General features: G+C 52.2%; 1 protein-coding gene across 1 annotated transcript; it reads left to right on the forward strand.

Moving 5' to 3' along the window:
- Positions 1–8496: 8496 nt before the first annotated feature.
- Positions 8497–16763, forward strand: LOC104873663. Its single transcript, XM_010640465.1, has 2 exons — positions 8497–8966; positions 16566–16763. Exons 1-2 carry the CDS (start codon positions 8520–8522, stop codon positions 16761–16763), a joined length of 645 nt encoding a protein of 214 aa, XP_010638767.1. The 5' UTR covers positions 8497–8519.
- The last annotated feature ends 2266 nt before the right edge of the window (positions 16764–19029 follow it).

Consider the following 19029-nt stretch of genomic DNA (forward strand, 5'->3'; position numbering starts at 1 on the left):
TGGAAATTCCTTGTGATAAGGGGCTCAAATCTTTCTTCCTACAATGTTGTCATTGTGTCTCTCTCTGTAACCAGCAGACTGACTCCTTTCACCTTAATAGTAAGCAAATATTAACACAATTCTCTGAATGTCCCCTTTCATCTTTTTTCTTTGAGCTGAATATCTATTCCTTCTGTGCCCTTTACACGAGACCCTTCATCATTCTTTTCCCTCTAATCTGCCAGTGTTCCTTTTAAAGTATAATGTTCAAAATTAGACAGGGATTCCAAGGAATACGAACATCCCTGCAGTCTTAGGAGGCAAGATAAAATTGCAGGTCCAGAAGTGGTGTACTGCCTTTAAATGTTTATTGCCTTTGCCAACAACCCAGATAGATATTATTCCTGTCACACAACACAGAGTAGGGAAAATAAATATTGGAATTGATGTATGTCTTGTCCAAAGTCATACTGATAAAAAGAAGTGAAGCTAGGTTGTTAGCTTTGTATTTTCCTCCCCCAAATTCCTATGTTGGCATATCCTTAGTACCTCAGAATGTTGACCGTATTTTGAGATCCACACTTAAAAGAGGAAATAAAGGTTCAGTGAGGTCATTTGAATGGGCCCCAATCCAATACGGCGGTGCCCTTAGAACAAGAGGGAAGTCAGACCCACTGGTGTGAGGATGGAGGAGAAAGTCTGCCCTCTATAAGCCATGGAGAGACACCGAAGAAACCAGCACTGTGGACGCCTGGATCTTGGACTTCTAGAGCCCATCCTTAAGCCACTGTTCAGTGCTGCTCTCGGTAACTCTTTCTCCTTGTTACTTTAGTGGCCTAAACTAAAGAAAGGTCTTTGGTCTCCCTGAGTCTCAGCTTCCATAGATCTTTTGCAAAAGTGAAGGAGACCTAGAAGGGAGGAATGGGAGAGGAAACGGAGGGGAAGAAGACATAAAAAGAGTTGAGCTATGTTATGTACACATACCAAGTCCTTGAGGTGAATGTAATCACTACGTGCTGCAAACATGTACTAATGAAAATTAAAAATATATATGTATATATATATATGTATGTATGAGAAACCACAGCTACATGTTGTGAGACAGTACCTAAAGCCATATAAAGTATGTAAAATGTACACTAATATTCAAAAGATGAGGGTTCTCTGATCCTCTATCTATCCCTCCCTCTGTCCCTCCATGACCCAGTAGGTCTTTTCAAATTTCTTTCTGTGCTTGGAGGAACACTCCTGATGAGACAGGCACAGATCTAGCACAGCCTGACTGGGCTCTGGCTTCTCAGGCACTTGTGTCTTGCTTAGGCTTCCTAGAATTTTCAGCATCACCCTTCCTTCCTCTCACCAGCACTGGAGTGGCCCCAAGGCTTACTTTGGTGGAAAGTTTCTTCCAGTTCCAAAGGGTGTGTTTGTGTATTTACTGCCTAGCCATTTAGAAGGAAAACGTCTGAAATGACTGGAATGCTCTTTAAAAACACTCACAATTCTTACTTGTCTGATCAAATGTTCTTATCCTGGGTCCACACCCAAGTCTTTCAAAGTGGTTTTAATGTTGGCAGTTTACAAAGGATCCCAGAGTCATTCATCGCTTCTGTTATGACTGTCTGGGCTTTGATGGGCGGTTGAGAGCAAAAACAACATTCTGGGCATACCGTTTGCTCCAGGTTAGGCCTCTCCGACCTGGTCACAGAGCTCGCTGGCAGCAGATTAACATGACCACATCACAGATACAAGTGTACTAAGAAGTGCCTCACTTCCTCCAAGCAGTGTTCAGAAGACCTGGGTTCCAGCGCCCCCGTGACCCGTACTCGCTCAATGATCACTGGAATCAGGGGTCAGACCACAGGCCCTGGGCCTCAACTGCGCTTCTGCCTGAATCACAGGCAAGAGCATGTTCTGATTCAACTTCATTACAAAAGTGGACAGCAGGCTGGCCTCACAGGGCAAGTCACAGTCAGATGACACTTAAGTTACAGCGAACTGCATCTTCGTTGCAGTAAGTCTGTGAAAGCCCAGAAATGAACAGAAGAAAGAAGCAGGCCATGTAATACAGCCTTCAAAAAACAAGGACTCTAGAGCTGACCTGCTGGGTCGGGGGTGGGGGGGGACGTGAGCCAGTACTTGCCGACTTTCTGATCTGTAACGAGGGGTTGGTGTGGTACATTTCCTGCACAGTTAATGGGAACACTACATGAGGTGCTCTAGGTGACAACTGGAAACCTCTTCTCTCAGGTCAGGCTGCTCCTCCAAGATGCCACAGAGTGGTGACCACCACAGCAACTTTCACTTCTCGTGGTTCAGGGTGCTGGAAATCCAAGAGCTAGGGGTCGACGAGGGCACCCTTGCTGCTTTGTATCTTCTCGCTATCTCCTCACATGGTAGAGAGAGCAGGAGGAAGAGGGCTCTCCAGGGTCTCTTCTGCCCAAGGCATTGCCAGGTATCTCTCCGTCAGTAAAATGGCACACGTGACACAGGCTGCTTCCGGCAGGAGCACATGTCAGAGTAAGCAGCACAGGAGGCAGAGTCCGGGTCCCACAGCCCAAGCACTGCCCACCAGGCCCCACCTCCTAGAGTCCCCAGCATTTCCAGTCTGCACCTGGGGAACCAAGACCCAAGTCACAGTGGACCCTTGGGACACAGGCCAAACTCCAGCAGGCACTGAGGCCATGCACCACAGTGTCCCTATTCTTACCAGTGTCCCCGCCTCCCCCTGCACACGGGGACTAGGATGCACCACAGGGCCTGGAAGAGGAAGAGGACACAGCCTTCCACCCACTGCACCTGCTGAGCTCCGCGCTGACAGCTGCTGGGCACAGCACCCCTGAGGGCGAGCCTGTGTTCCAACACTAGGAAGCCAGAGTCTGCTGACTGCTGGGGTGGCAGAGGGAAGTGGCCTCACCTCTCTGTGTCAGCTGTGTCTGTAATAACAGTCCTCATCTTCTGGGGTAGTTGTGAGAATTGGATAAATGACAACATGCAAAATGCGTAGATAGCATCTGCATAGCATAATTATTTCAGATCCTACCTCTAAGATTATTATGGTGATTAATAAATCAATATCCCATAGCTTAAGGCAACCACTTTTAACACATTGAAACTTTTCCTTTTAGTATTTTATATAGCTGCGACCATACTCTAGTGTAGACACAATTTATTTTGACATTGTGTTACCATGTCCTGATTTTAATAAGAGCCTTTTTCTTAAAGATCATTTTATTTGGTCTGTAATCATCTATGGAATAAGTGTGCCTTCATTTCTTGTTTTGTTTTTGTTTTTTTGTTTTTTTTGCTAACCCTGATGTGGATAGCTCCTAGTTATTGTTCTTGTAAATAATATCTGTATAAATGTCTTTGGGAGGCACAAGTCTGCATATTTTTGGATCCCTTTTGTGGAGAGGATATAGTAGGGCAAAGGAATATGCATGCTTTTAAATTGTTGCGTCTCTGTGCTCAGGTTGTGTTCCAAAATGAATATGCCTGTTCACAGCATTTCCACAATACTCACATCCCCAGCACACATGGAAGTTTCCTTTTCTGTCCAGTGTGGCTTTCAAAACCTCTCGTTCTATCTGATCAGCTATTGTGAGAATGCAATTGTGTATGCAGACACCCGCTGGGTACTGTATCACTGAGTCGTAGTTTCTCTTCGGTGACAGAGTCTGATTAGTCCAGACAGAATCCCAAGGTAGGGATGACATCCTAAAACTGACCTTCTGCGAGGCAGCTGCACCTGCCCCCTCATCCAAATGGCCACACCTCTTGCGTGATGCAGGTGTGAGTGCATTTTGGTCCTGACCAGCCTCTCAGAGTAAACATGGTACACAGCTGTCAGCCAAGGCATCACGGGGCACTTCCCACACTGAGTGAACGGCCGTGGCTTGTTTGACCTCGGGCAAGTCAACTCTCTGAACTTTGTTTCCATGACATTTAGAATAGGGACATTTTATTAATCTTCTAGAATTCTTGAGAATCCTCAAAGAGATGATGCATGCCGAAGCACACATTAAACATCATCTAGCAAACGCCACATAGTAGGTGCTCAGTAACAGAGAATAAATTATAAGTACAAGGAGCACCTCGTCACGGCCTGTCACTTAGCAGTTGCTCAGAATTATCTGTGGTCCCTTTTTCTGGAGTGACTGTGTGTTGTTGACTCAGAACTTTGCTTATTTGTCAACTCTCCGAGGAAGCCTTTCTAGAACTTCCCTCCAACTCCCACCTCTCAGACCTGATGTCACTGAGTAGAGGCAGCAGTACATTTTATTAAACAATTTAGATTGTTTCTGAATTTAGGGAGATTTTCATTTCGTTACACATAATGTCATGATAACCATCTTTTGCATACAGCCTTCTCCACATTTACAGTGGTACCTCCATTCCCTGATGCTTTTGTTTGCAAACAATTTGGTTTATAAACAAAGGCATTTGGCAAAATTTTGATTCTTTTTTTGCCAATTCTGCATCAAGTGACAAACAGAACAACAGCCATCTTTTCCAAAGTTGTAGAACAAATTAAGCTTATGAAGTGAGGCACCACTGTATTTTTCTCCCCATCATTTAGGACAGAGTCCCCAAAGTAGAACTGCTGGCTTAATAGATATGTCCATTTTCAAAACTTTGGCTGTATTTTTCCCTATTGCTTTCCAGAAAGGTTGTGCCAGCTCTCACATGTACATGAGTTTGGTGCCTTCAATGTGGCATGACCTTAATATGTGTGTCTATACATACATAATCATTCAGGAGTACCAGCAACTCAGAGCATTCTTTTCCAATGTGTTTTCATCCACACAGTTGAGAGCCCTTGGAGTCAAATTTGTTAAAGTTTATTGAGCATAAGTGAGTAAACAGATTAGGAAGAAGAAAGGGAAGAAAAAAAGAAAGGAAATAAGGAAAGAAGGAAGGGAGGGAGGGAGGGAGCAAAAAAGACAGCAAGTATAAAGCAAGGGAGGAGGGAGAGAGAACCGTGGACGAGAGCGCAGAATGAGGAGACGAGCACGGGGAAGGAAGAGTTTCCAGCCCAGCTGTCTGGGCTTCTCCTCGAACAGAAAGACACGCATACTCACAAGGAAATAAACTGCAACCAATACATTTTAAAGGGAGCCTGTTGTGCTTATTTCTTGATGCTCTCAGGTGTTGCGGCAGACCCTGCAGTGGAGTAAATTATTCAGCACCCCTGGGTCCGCTCTGGAACCGTGGCTGCTTCTTGGGCCTCGCTCTCTTCCCACTTCGAGCCCGCCCTGTGGGTCACTGGAGATCCTCCCGAGGAGATCTTGGAGGCTGCCAGGCCCTACTCTGCAGAAACTACCACGTTTTAAAACCCTTATCATGTGTTAGGCACTACTGCCACCCCCAAAAGACAGGCCTTGTGGATGCGGGCAGGCAGCCCTCATGAAACACCACGCCCACTTCTCCCAGTACCTGTCCCAAGCGCACACCTGCTGGCCTCCCATTCCCTCCCATCGGATCCGCCCCCCGGCGAAGCCCTAGCTTCTTCCTGCCCATGCCCCTCTGGGTTTGGTGATCCGTTAGCAGTCAGTTGGGTGACATGAGCCAGTTCCACATCTTGCGCTGGTCCGCTCTCGATGGCCTGGTCCCCGGGCCTCTGTGGGGACAGTGGACAGTCGTACATGCTCTGTATTTGCTAAATGTGAACACAGTACAGAGGCAGCATGGCTGTCCTTCCTGTGAGGTTTGTCAGGAGTCTCCATTCCTATGCTGAGTGGTGTAAGCACTCCGGCTGCCTTCCTGGAAACAGAGCCTCCCTGCATGCCGGGAGGAGGGAGGAGTGCTTTTAAACCCATCTTTAATTAGGCAATTATGACAATTAAATATTTGAGACTCAGGGATCCTAATCCTATTTGATTTCTACTTTAATTTTCTGGCAGCGTACATCTCTGTTCTCATTGTCTTCTCTCCCTTCAATCTGTGTGGAGTTCCTGGCTGGGTAACTGCTGCTCTGGAAGGCCCTGTCCTGTCAGAGTCACAGCAGCCCATGTGAAGGGAGCCTCACAGCTGCACTGAGAGGCGGGTGTGAAGAGTGGAGAACGGCAGCTTTCTCGTTATGTTCTCTTAGAAACAACGACAGTAAAGGGGGCACGGGACAGGAAGGCTCCAACAGACCCCATCAGGGCTAGAGCACTGGGTTTCCTGTCAGGATCCTAACACCAAGATGGCGCTAGAAGAGGCCAAGGGGAAAAGACACGGCGGCGATGCCTCCCCAGCCCCCACCCAGTGCTGGCCACTTTGAGGACACAACTATCTGGTCATTGCCATAACCCAGAGAGGCCCCCGTCATTGCTCTTACTCCACAGTTAGGTCTGCCCCATTACACGGTCCAGGGCACGCCAGTCTAGGAGCGACCGAGTTCTGATCTGGCTGCTCCTGGGCCCATTGTCTGCATCCCCCAGCTCCACTGCTCTTGATTTCAGCAGCTATGGACCTCTGCAGACTGAGCTTCCTCCTCTGTAGACCAGGAGGGGGAAGAACCTTCCACGTGAGGGTGAAAGGAGGATGTGAAATACTGAGCACCGGGGACACCGTAGCTTCAGAATCTAAATCCCCACTCAGACTCCTTTATCACAACAGCAGCTGGCCCTCCGTGGGCACCAGGAAGGCCAGGAAGCAGCAGCATGCCCTGCAGGAGCCTGGCAGAGGCCGAACCGGTGACCACGCCCTGCAGGCTCCGGCGCTCGGCTCCCTTCCTGGCACAGCCTCTGCTGGCACTGGCAGGAGCAAGGTGGCAGCACGTGTAGTCTGACGTCGAGCGGAAAACTCTGGGTCTCCAACAGGTCACCGAGCAGGCACTTGGGCATGGACGTGGGGCGAGGCCAAGGTGAAGTGAGCTTTAGGGCTCAAGAAGACGTTTGGTTCCAGACGTTCGAGTCCCTAGTTTGGGGCTTTGCTGTCCTTGCTGAGTGGCCACCGCTCGCCTTCCAGGTCTCAGCCAGGGGCAGAGGCCAGAGCTATAGGTGTGACAGGGTCACTGTCCTCAGAGAGCTGCAGGGTGTGAGGCGGCCGGGCGGGGCCCTTTGAAGACAAAGCCCCTGCAATGCACTGAGACCAGTGACTTTCGTGGACCTGTGGACAGCGAAGGCTTCAGGGAGAATGGGAGAGGAGCCATGGCGAAGTCACCAGCAATGTGCTGCTGGGGCCGGGACGTTACGTCGGGTACTGATGAGACAGCTGCGCAGGGCTCCAAGTCGGCCCCTCCACTGCCAGGGAGCCAAAGCTGGGCAGGACAGAGGCCCAGGAAGGTGGCTGTGGGCTCCCAGGTGACCCTTGGTCCCCACCCTCCTCTGCGACTTCAGGACAAATGTACCTATTGGCTGAGCCCCATCCCCTTACAAAGTCTGTGGGGGAGGGGAGCCTTTGATCTCCACAGAGCTCCCCATCCTCATTGTGCCTGGGACCTGGAAAATATTTACCAACTCGTGGGACTGGCGGCTCCGTGTCAGGTCTTGCTCAGATCAAACATGGGCTGTGGGCTTTGTAAGTCACCATGCGGAGCGCCCAGAGAGCACAGAAGGCAGGCGTGAGGACATCAAAGCCGCTTCCCGTGTCCCCAAGCCACACGTGTCTTCTGGAGGAGAGGATGTAACACTAGCAAAGAGCGAGCGTGTGCGCACACACACACATATGCTCATGGGTTTCGGAGGCACAGGGCCCTGTACGGGGCCTCCTAGGACACCCCGACTCCAGGTGCCTCGTTTCATGGGCGCATGATATGCAAACGCTCTCAGAGCGATCCTGATTGCTCCGTGGCACTGGCTGCCCGGCAGATGAAGTCCATCTCGACCCCAGAGCCGAGCTCGCTCAGAGCAGCCCTGAAAGCCCAGCAGGCTCATTACGAGGCTATTACCTGCATCCGTGTGGAGATGTGTGCTCAGCCCAGGCGAGAGCCAGTGGAGCCTGTCTGTCTATCTGCCGCGGCCCACCCAGCATCCTTGGAGGAAACCAGCGGCGCTGCGTCTCCACACCGGAAATAGAGCCTGCCCTACCTACTCTCCTGCTGCCACAACTCAACTCTGCCCATAAATCCATGACCCTGGGACAAGAGCCTCAAGCTCAGCACCATGACCCCTGAGCTTTCCTCTCCCCTCCGCCAGGGGCTTGATGGGCCATTTCTTGGCTCCGCACCATCTGACTCAGACAGTCAGGATGCTGATCTCCATTCTAAATCGTCCACTCTGCAAACACTCCTAGGCAGCTTAAGAAATGTAGATTCATGGGCTCCAGACCTCATGGACCCAATTTTCCTGGGACAGGACCCAGGAAGAGATATTTTTCAAGTTCCCCAAGAGATACACATTTGTGAGCTAGGGTTTGGGACGTGAGAGTAACCCTAAAGGTCAGGTTCTCTCCACAAACATAGCTGTGTACATGCAATCTAGGGTAGGGATCACAGGGAGGGACTCCTCACAGCGAAGAAGTCTGGGGAGGTCAGGCCTCAGCTAGGAGACACCGAGTCAGAACCCTGGCAGCTCCACAAGGCTGAGGCCCGGGCCACCTGCCCGTGCTGAGCACCGATGACCCCACACCCCTCAAGGGTGCAGTGGAGGGACATGGTGGAGCCCATCCTGCCTCAGCTTTGCCTCTGCATCCTCCTTCAGGTGGCAGAGGCTCCCGGCTGGAGTGAACTGCCACTCGGCCTCATCCTACAGAGCGTCAATGCCGGACCTGCCCAGCTGCCCCACTTATCCTACAGAGAGAAACCAGACAGGGCTCGGGCCTGCTTCCTCCTGCTCTTTCCTACAGACGTTTGCTGCTCCCTGGTCTCACCTGGAGATTCTGCCTTGGCCCGGTTAATAGCACTTTGCCACACTCATCTGCATGCGTGGACGAGGAAACACACTCAGGGAGTGACCGCCCTCACAGTCACACAGCCTCTGCGATGCACTGACGGACCACCCACCCACGTCCGGAGGAGCAGGGAGGTCCCCACCGAGTCCGCCCAGGGCACACACAGGTCACAGGTGAGTAGCGCGGAGAGCTTGCTGGACAGCATGACCTCCCCACCACGGCGGCCCCGGGCCTGGCTCGGGGCCTCCTCAGCTGCCCAGTGTGGAGGGGCTAGGGCAGAGGTGAAGTTTGCTGGTAACCAGAGAGCCCTGCTGCACGGGGCCACGCGTGTCAACATGCTAATGTTTCACGGCGGCGACTCCAGCTCTCCCTTGCGCACACTCTCTGGGGGCTGTCGCTGCAAGGTGATACCTGCCTGCTGTCCTGCGATTAGTTTACAGCTGCACCAGCCTCTCCTCTCTGGTTTCTGTTTCCTCCCGACTCCTGGCAGGTGGCATGGGGGCAGGGGTGTGAGGACAGAGGGATAAACCTGAGTCATTCGTAGGGAGACGGATGCACCTCGAGACCGCAATGCTAAGTGAAAAAACAATGAGACACATGAGCTTTAATTGCACATGGATCCTAGGAAAACACACAGTGTGCACACAGAGCAAAATGGGAGATTCAGGGGATGGATCTTTTGTAAAAGGGAAGGGGACCGAGAGATGGAGGGGGAAGACACGTGCCGTGCGTGGGCCAACTCCCCAGCAGGAACTCACTGTTACCTGTGCAAATACACCGGGAAACACAAAAATGAAAGGAACAAAGGAAGGTGAAAAGAATCACCACTTCCTCTTCACACCCCCAACCTCTCCAGCCTGGGCTCTCTGTGGGGACAGAGGGCCTGATGCTGCAGGCCTGGTAGATGGGCAGCAAAGATCCACCCCACGCCTATGCCTTGCCAGGCCTTGTGGCCCTTGAGGTCCAGCAGCCTGGCTTGGACCACACACCCCCCAGAAATGTCAGGATCCGGTGCAGGCCAGAGGGACCCTCCGGCTCGGTGATCTCCTTTTCAGGGGTGCTGGGAGACCCTCTTCCACAGTCGGAGGCTGAGAAGACAGCTTCTTCTGGCCTAGCCAGGCCTGTCTGACACCCAGGCGGCCCCCAGTCATCCCGACCTTGCAATCCTGGGGAGGGTGGACGAGAACAGTAAGGGCCATGTGGTTGGGCATTTATCAAAAAGAGTAACCCGGATAAATTTGTTTCTTTCGGGATGATGCAAGATGTGGTGAAATAAAAATAAATAGTGGTTGTTTAGAAAAAGAAAATTAAATAGTGAGGACCATGTATGAGAATATGGCAAAAGAAAAATTGAGAAAATACCCAGCAGACGAGTGAAGTCAGGAAAAGCACATTGCGGGCTGAGAGATGTGAACTGCGTGCCTCGTGTCCTGTCCCACTGTTTACCAGCTGCCCCACTCAGAAAGTCTAACCCTGTTTGCTCCTCTGCAGAGCAGGGATAATAGCAGGATTACTGGGAGTGAGGGCTGCACTGAAGGGAGGTCCCGTCCCGTCGGGCCCTAGACCTCTCTGCCAGGTGTCTGAGCGGCCTGGGCAGCACTGGGGCTGGGCGTGGTGGGTCTGGGACGCCAAGTTTGCCCTTGAGGTAACACGAGCTCGAGCTGGCTGTGAGCTGGGTTGGCCTGGTTGCCATGGAGCTGTTGGCAAGGAAAGCAGGCCATGGGTGCTGGTCAGAGCAGGGTGGGAACCAGGACCAGGGCTGTGGCCTCAGCACGGGGAGAAGGCGCGGGTCTGGACAGTGGTCTGGAGGCCGGGCAAGGGCTTGGCCGGGCTGGGGTGGAGGAGGTAGCAGTGGGCGGCAGTGGATCTGGAAATCCATACGGTCAGGGAGGGAGGGAGGGCCACGAGGAACGGGGCAGAGCAGGAAAACAAGGCTCCACCGAGACCATGGCTGGGGAGCCCTCGGGCTGGGGAGTGGACACTGGAAGGGCACAAAGTACAAGTAATTTTAGAAGACAAAAGTCAGACCATAAAGAAGAGATGGATCTTTTGCAAATAGGAAGGAAAGCAAGAGATGGAAAGAGAGGAAGGGAAGGGGAATGAAAGAATCATGAAGTGGAGAGTCCAGGAACCGACTCCCCAGGATGAATGCAGTCGCTGCCTACTGCAAGCAGGCACCAGTAAACACTCTCACAGCAGAGCTCTGAGGGCGGCCAGCCAGATGCCCAAGCGCTCGCCCTTTATCTGTCGCCGTGAGGGTAACCGTCACCCGCACCTGCTCTGCAGGACGAGCACAAGGGTTAAACGAGGCACACTCAGGCTGTTGGGCCCCTAGCCACACTCAGCCCAGGTCCAGGCCGAGCCCCTGAGGACTGTGAGAACGGTCCCCCGTTTGTCCGTGCACCCACTCTGAAGCTCCCCGGGCAAAGCACTTCCTAAAGCTGTGCAGCACAGGGCCAGGCAGAGCTGGCCTAGGCTCAGCTGTGACCCTTCCTTCTCGGACGGGAGCAGGCTTTACAAAGCGTCTACTCTACAGGTTTTGTTTTTTTTTCCTTTCTTTCTTTCTTACCAATTTTTGAGGCCAATTTAGAGAGTCAAGCTGTAATGAGGGCGATGAAGTGAGGATGTTATACGGTGTAGTGGATACAAGCGCTGTTCTGGAGCTAGACTGTGCAGGCTTCTGTCCTTTCTCTGCCACTAACGGTGCCCCCTGGGGAAAGCCTCCTACTCTCTCGTGCACCTCAGTTGTCTCATCTGTAAAACCGGAGCAATACTGGAGTCTGCCCTGCAGTGCTGCAGTGATGACCAGATGAATGAATCTCTGCGATACTTAGTACAGTGCCTAAAATACGGGAAGGGCTACATTAGCGTTAACTCTTCCTTTAACTGACTGCCGAGGCCACAAAGCCACGAGCCAAGCTCTCAGGGGAGCTCAGGGGTTAGGAAACCCCTGTGATCTCTAAAAAACCAAACAAGTGCTTTGGATGGGAGTTTGGCAAGGCGTTTTCTGCATGCCCCAGGTGGAACCAACACATGATTAGCACAATACAGCTGGGGTTTGGCCAGGGACCTGCGTGACCGCAGCTACATGAGCACAGGGAAGCCGATGGCCACGGCTGGTGCAGGGAGTAGGGTATTTGCATCATGTGTCCCAGTCTATGTTCACCCTACCTGACCCCGGAAACCGGCTAAAGGAAGCCAGGCCCTAATCAACCAGGAGAAGCCAGTAAGGGGCCCCCAGCCTCGGTTCCTGTTCTTGGTCTCCCCCTGCATTCTTGTCCTAATCTATCTGATTTCTAACTGTTTAGCTTTTTACTTTCTTGCTAGCTCTGCTCTTCCCTCTCAGGATTCAGCCTCTGCCGCTTTTGTTGAGGAACCACCTTTTTCTCACCAGCCAGCCTTGTTTGTGTGCTCTCTTTGTCCCTGGGGGTCAAGGTTGCCCAGGTCTACGCCCTCTCCCTGGGTGGAGACCAGTTGTCCATGCCTCACTATCACCCCACTCTGGATCAGGGAACTACGAACGACTTTGGAGAGTAGCCCGCCCCTGCCCGAGATGCCCACCCACACTAGCACCCTAGGGAGGCCAGATGTTCCCGGCAGCCCAGGCCTGGGTGAATCTACTCCTGGACATCAGTACTATGCCCGGGGCTCCCCATTGGAAAGACCCACAGGAACAGTCTCAGACTGCAGGGGGTGCCTCCCGGGCCTGCCGGTCAGCTCTGGGACCCCAGGGGTCTTGGCACCTCTCATCCCTCCAGGGGCCATTTCTACCAGTTGGTTGCTGCTGCCAGAAGGAATTGCCAAGCTCTGGTATCTCCCACAAGCGCCTCTTTGGGGCGAACACCTGGTATCCCAGGACTGGGAAGGGCATCTCAGGTCGCCCCAGCTGTGTGGAATGCAAAGCCTCATTACCTTTCAGGTGGGTTTTGAGCCTCTGGAAACACGCTCTGAGTTACCTGGGGCTGCCATCTCCCTACAGCCGCCCCGAGTGCCAGCTTCACTTCTCCTCTGGCCCTGGCTTTGCCACCAGCCCTCAGGGACCCAGGAGCTGTCCCAAGGTTGCTAACACGCCGCCCACCTGGCTCCCTCCCAAATTCCAGAGCTCCACCAGCAGAGCCAGAATGGGCGAATTGTTTTCTGTCTCCTACAGAAAGCAAAAGCTGTAGTTAGGCCCGTTCTCTGTGGCAGTTACAGCTTGTTTGACATTTGAGTTAGTGGTGCTGAAAAGAGGAAAACCAACCCTCGAGGAAGGAAAGCTGTCTCCGCGGCTAATTGACTGAATGACACCTCCCTCCGCCTCCCTCCTGCCCGGCCGCTGGGCAGCCTTGCTGGGCTGTTCGCCACGGATCATGGCTTCGGCGATCCACTGCAAGGCGCCTGAGGGGGCGCCGGGCTGCCAATCTGCAGCACGCTCGCCGTGGATACAGCGGCCACTCTGCCGCTCATGGTGAACACATTTATCCCCGTCTAAGTGCAGAGCTGGAGGCCTACGAGGGAGGTCTTTCAGTCCTCACCAGTCCCAACCTAGGCGCTGAGAAATGACAGGGAGAAACAATGGCTCTCGATGCTGTACCCTCTATTCTTCCTGGGGAACCTGAAGCCAGGGGATTTTGGGCCCAAATGATGGCCACTGTATGAACCTGTCCTCCAGTCCCTTCCCTGGGGGCAGCAGCACTCGGTCCTTTGTTCCGGCCACCCTGCTCAGGGCCATCCTGCGCTGATCTGCAGGCCACCCAGAAATTCCAGTAAAAAGGAAAGAAGTTACCTATCTTCTCAAACTCTGCCTCCACCCAAGAAAGAATCTTATTAAAACACAGGTTCGGATCAGTAGGCCTGGAATGGGCCTCAGTTTCTCCACTTCCAGCAGCTTCTCAGGGGGCCCTGGTTCTCAGCCCAACCCTCTCAGTCTCCAAAATCCACCCTGTCGTCAGAGACCCCTGGAGGGCTCAGGGTGCAAGACCCTAAATCAGTCTGGGGCTGAGCTGTGGGAGAGTTTTGTCTGAAGCTCTCTAGTAGATGAATACACACAAATTGTTTCTGGAAAGATGCACAAAGAAACAGAATGCCATTGTTTGGGGGAAGAGAATCTCAGAGACAGGAGGGGGTGGTAATTTGCTATATTCTGCTCTGAATTGTTTGCATTTTGTGAAGGGTGCCTATGGTACTATTTCAGAAGTATTAAAATAAGTTAAGAAACAACACCATGGGCGATCTTTAGGGTTACCAGGTGTTCCCAATCCCAAATTCCTATGCTGAAGATCTAACCCCCGGTACCCCTGAGAGGGGCTGCATTTGGGGATGGGCTGTGAAAGGAGTAATTGGGGTTCAATGAGAACAGAACCAACTTTGCTGCTACCCTGGTCTTGGACTTACTGCCTCCAGGACTGCACTGAGGTGGATTTCTGTCTTAAGCCACCAGGGATGCGAATCAGCTACCATTGCCCTGGCACACAGAAGCCCTGGCATCCCCATCCCTAGTTTAGCGGAGGAACCATCGACCTAGAGTAATCGAGACTGTATCTGTCAGATTACCAACCTGCCTACCTGCCAAGGAAAGATGTCATCTAAGTGATCACTAATTTCCTCGTATTCTGAAGCCGGCATTTCATTTATGGATCGAAAGAGCTAGAAAAGGGAAGTGATGTTTAAGCGCTAGTTACCATGTATTGTTGCCTGATGAGTTTTTCACTTCTTAAAGCATGAAGCCCTTTCTAAATACAAACTCTTGTGGACGAATCCCATCTACAAATAAGTGGAGTGGAATAAAGCTACTCTGATGAAAACAACTAATGCTCCAATCTGCCCTTGTTTTTATAGAGACCCTACATCGCCTTTCCACAACCACAGGGGCCTCCGGGTGACAGTGAGGATCCTCCCATCCGGTCTCACCCTGTGACAGTGCAGGCCTGAAACTGTTGGTGTTGAGTAACCCAGAGTTCTCCTCCAGCGAGTCAGAATGAGAGCCGGACTCTTATTCCATGCCATCTGGCTCGTGAATCTTTTCTCTGAATTTTGTGAGACACTAAGAAGAATTTGGTGTCACTGATAGTGTGTAAGCCATAACTTCTATTTTTCCCTATGAAATGCCTCCAATATTACTTGAGAGAGAGGCCACATTCCACCAGAGAACCTAATGAGACTCACCCCAGATGTAGCCCCAAGAGCGGCTGCAGACACCAAGAGTAGCAAAACGTTCCCCTCATTAAAATTCCCCCTCTGGAGGAGGGCGTGAAGGGAGGGCAGGGACAAGGGGAAAAAATGAGAACCAAGACCTGTCCTGTAAAGGTAGAAGATCCCAACAATGAATGTAACTGTACTGTATGCCTAAAATGTACCAATAAACTCAATTTTAAAAAGTTCCCCTTCTCTGAAGCTCATCAGGCCACCTTAACCTCCAAGGCTGCCCTTCATTAACTTCAAATGAGTGTCGGAACAGATGAATCTGGAAAGAGGGGTGACAGACCAATTAAAAATGCTCAGTGAGAAGGAAGGCAAGGTGAAGTGTAAGAAACAGAAGCCTAGAGGAAAGAAAACACCGTGTAACACTGGCTCCACGTTTTTGGCTCTGGCCTCCATTTTCATACCTTGTTTCCTTTAAGAAAACCTAATTTTCCCCCAAGCTGTCTCCTGATTGACTTTCACTTGATATGGTTACTTGATAGCACTGATCAGTTAATCCTTCCAGATGGTTAAAATTGAACCACCGATCCATGTTCATTTCCTCCTTATGCTTGCTAATTTCTTGTGAGGATTACCCTTCTAGCTAAATTACCCTCATTCCTTTATCATTGCATCCATGTCTCCCCTGAAAGCGAGAAAGGGTCTTGGGGAAAGGGGGCTCGCCAGGGCCCTTCCTCTGCCCTGCCATCCTGTGCATGCTTCTGTGTCTTTTCCAGGTTGAATGACGGCATGGCCAGGCATAGGGGCTTTCTACTCCGTGACCTCTTAAATTTCCTGTAACCTCGGGACTGGTTATGCTAGACCTCCGCTGTTCTAGGGGTCTTGCTCTTGAAAACCCCTGCTTCCTGGCTCACTTCCAAGGCTCACCACCAGACGAATGACCTCCTGTGTCATCCCAACCCTCCAGGGCCAATGCCATGGGGTTATTTCCTGTCACTGGTCCCGGAATTTGGTTCCTAACACTTGACTGCTGTTGCCACAGAAGAATTCGATCTGGCCTCACATTCCCAGCCTTCACTTAGAGTGAGAACTCTTCGTAATGAAGTGTTTCCAGCAAGATTTGTGTGTAGGTGTGACAGGAAATGACCAGGCCCTCCTGACATCAAACCCAGCACCTTCAGGACAGCATACCAGCCAATTTCATGGGCTTTCTGGGGGGAAGCTCACAACTCTGGAGATTTGAGACCACCTGGAGTCCTTCAGGGCTGGCAGCCACTGGCCCTGAACGGTCGTCATGGGCGTAGGGCTCCATTGTCCTCCCACGGGGTTCACTTTGGGCTCTACAAGTTCCAGTCTTGAGCCCATTTTCGTCTCTGCTCCAAGTGTTGTTTCTTGTTCAGAGAAACACCCTTTGGCAGCAGCAGGAGCATGCTCTCTGTGTGTGCCTCTCTGATGACTCTGGTTGTTATTTTTCTGCCCAAGTTGGCAGCGCACAAGCCCAGTCCACAAAATACAAGCAAAGATAGGATTCCTGCCCCAAGGGCTCCGCAATCTCATATTTTCCTCTCTGTTGCCTTTCTTTATCTTCCACTGCCCCGTGAGTTCTGAAATCTTGGCGGTCCTGAAACACTTCACTGTGTTTTGTTTTGTAGGAAAGACTTGAGTTTTATGGCTGCGGTTATGAAAGGCTTTCTCCCCGCTCTGCTTCTCCCAGGAAGGTGGATGGGTGTGCCCGCCCTGAAGAACCACTCCGTGAAGGTCCAGGCCGTCCACAGTCAGCTTTCAGCCTCAGCCATGTTTCTTTCATTTTTGGCCTTGGCCTGGGCCTACTTGTGTCCTGCTCTGGCTGATTTTGTCTATTGGCATTAATGTTCCATATTAAATTTTAATATTTAACTTTTGCTTTCAATATTTAATGGTCTGCATCTTACATTTTGTCTCCCTCCTGGGAGCGGTCAGCGGCACTACTTGAGGCAAGAGCAGCCCTTTTGACTTGCAGTAAAAAGACCCCCTTCCTTAACTGTTCCCCATCCCGCTGCATTCAACCCTTCACTGGCAGTCGCCTGAAGGTTTCTGTCTTTTGCACATGCGTTCCCTTAACACACATTTCTCCAGTGCCAACCAAGATAGTGTAAAAGGTGCTGCTGAAGGACGCAAGAAGGCAGAAGATCCAAGCTTTGGCTTGGAGTAGTTAGAGAGAAAGAATCACACAGACAAGGGCGTGAACCAAGCGCGCTGGAGCGCAGGGAGAGACCGGCGCTGCCTCCGGGGTGAAAGGGTTTTTGGAAGTAAAAGCCTCGGAGATGGGTCTTGGAACGCGCGGCGGCACTTGTCAGATTGGGCAACCAGGGCGTTCTACACAACGGCAGAGGCATCGACATTAAAACATAACTAATAACGATGATGAATGTCGATGGCGCTGCCATATTTGTGCAGCAGCGGGGAAATTAATGACTACTGGGAACTGGGCTGCGCGTGGGGGAGAGGGGAGCGGGAGCCGAGGAGACGTCTGTGACGCGGTCAGCACTGGGCCACGCAGAGCTCCGTCCGCACCCGGGGCACAGGCTCAGCAGGGAAATCCGCAAACAGCTGTTTGCAAAACACTCCTCAGTGAGGAAGGAAAACAAATAGCTTCTCCTAGGCAGGATGAAGAGAAGGACTGCTTAAGGAAGCTGCCTCTGAGGAACCAAAACGCGGCGGGAAAAATGAGGTGAAGATCAAGAATCACTGAGAAACAGGCGGGCGAGGCGAGAGCTGGAGTTCCCGCGGCGTAGGAGAGGGGAATCTTGTACTGCGGCCTTCTGCCCTTTGCCGGAGTCTTCTCCACTGACAAAATTCACCAGCGAGGTAGATTGAGGCTTCGGTGGCCAGAGAAAGAGCGGGGGCCTCAGGGCAATACCAGGAGGAAAGGGGAGGAAAGTAAATCAGCTTCGAGACAGAAGTCGCAGAACTGGAAGGGGCGGCTGAGCGAGGACGGGCCCATGCGAGTGAGGGGCAGCAGGGCTGAGGGTGTGGTCCCGCGGGACAGTGGGAGCAGGCCCGAGGCACTCCAATGGGCTGAGGGAAATGATCTTGTTCTCCAGTTTCTAATGGAGATGCTTTCTTTTCTGCGAATGATGAAAGTCATCATCTTTATTTTCCATTTACAAATAAATAAGAACAGAAAGTAACCTCTTTTCCTCCTCCAACCTTGGACATCGCTCCCAAAGTGTATGCGCTCCAATGTAGGAGCGCGTATGGTACAGTGGACCGACCCAGCCGGAGTCGGGAGTCCCTGTCTGCGGAGGCTGGGGCTGGGGACACCGGCCAGGCATGGGTGAGCGCTCAGAGGCTCGTGGGAGGGTGAGGAAGGCCGGGGCACAAACGTGAGCAGGAGGCTGCCGAGGCAGAACACAGGGAGACACCCGAGGGGCCGTCTCCTCTGTCCTCTCTTGCTGGGGAAACACAGTTAAGGATGGTTTTTCAGAAAGAATGCAGAGGCTAAGATTGAGGCTGGCTTCCTAGCTTTGCCGCGCATCGGCTCCTTGACTTCGGGGGTAGGTGCAGCCCAATCTCTTCTCCCACGTCAGGGACACAGGCTACCCAGCCCCTGGGTGCAGTGAGAAGCACATGATGGGGTCACTCACAGACACAATGGTGTCGCGCCAGGCCCTCTCCTGGGAGGCGGAGACGGTGAATAAAGAGAACCCACAAAACTCCTTCCTTGGGGAGTGTGCGTGGGGGTCTGGGAGCGGGAAAGGGCTGTGTCCCCTGCGCTGGGCGGCCGAGCCCCGGAAGCAGCAGGGCCCCCGTGTGGGACTGTGCACCTTTCTGCACACAGACGGAGGAGGCTGAGTGGGGCAAGACCGGCTGAGGCTAGACTGCCCACGCCAGCTGGCTCGTCGGGGTGTCCCCATGCTGCGGGCAGCAGAGCCCTGCAGGACGGAAGCCCTGTGGATTCTGCAGAGGATCTGTGGTGCCCAGGGCACCAAGCCAGGTCCCGGGACCTCGGAGCAGACTGATTTCACATGGACTTTCAAATCGTGGCCGGTTTGAAGCTGTAGAGATTTCAGATAGGAGGTCAGGGCCCGGAGAGAGAGGTGTTGGAAGGGTCATCCGCAGAGCTGGAAAAGACGG

The sequence above is a fragment of the Fukomys damarensis genome, unplaced genomic scaffold (assembly GCF_012274545.1).
Source record: "Fukomys damarensis isolate Sample0158 unplaced genomic scaffold, DMR_v1.0_HiC HiC_scaffold_16, whole genome shotgun sequence".
Classification (NCBI taxonomy): domain Eukaryota; kingdom Metazoa; phylum Chordata; class Mammalia; order Rodentia; family Bathyergidae; genus Fukomys; species Fukomys damarensis.

What these genes read in the sequence shown, in the direction of transcription:
- LOC104873663 (XM_010640465.1), top strand. Translation starts at nt 8,520, where the DNA reads ATGACCCCACACCCCTCAAGGGTGCAGTGGAGGGACATGGTGGAGCCC. An exon ending in AGGGCACACACAGGTCACAG is followed by an intron (nt 8,967 to 16,565) that starts GTGAGTAGCGCG and finishes TTTGTTTTGTAG; the next exon opens with GAAAGACTTGAGTTTTATGG.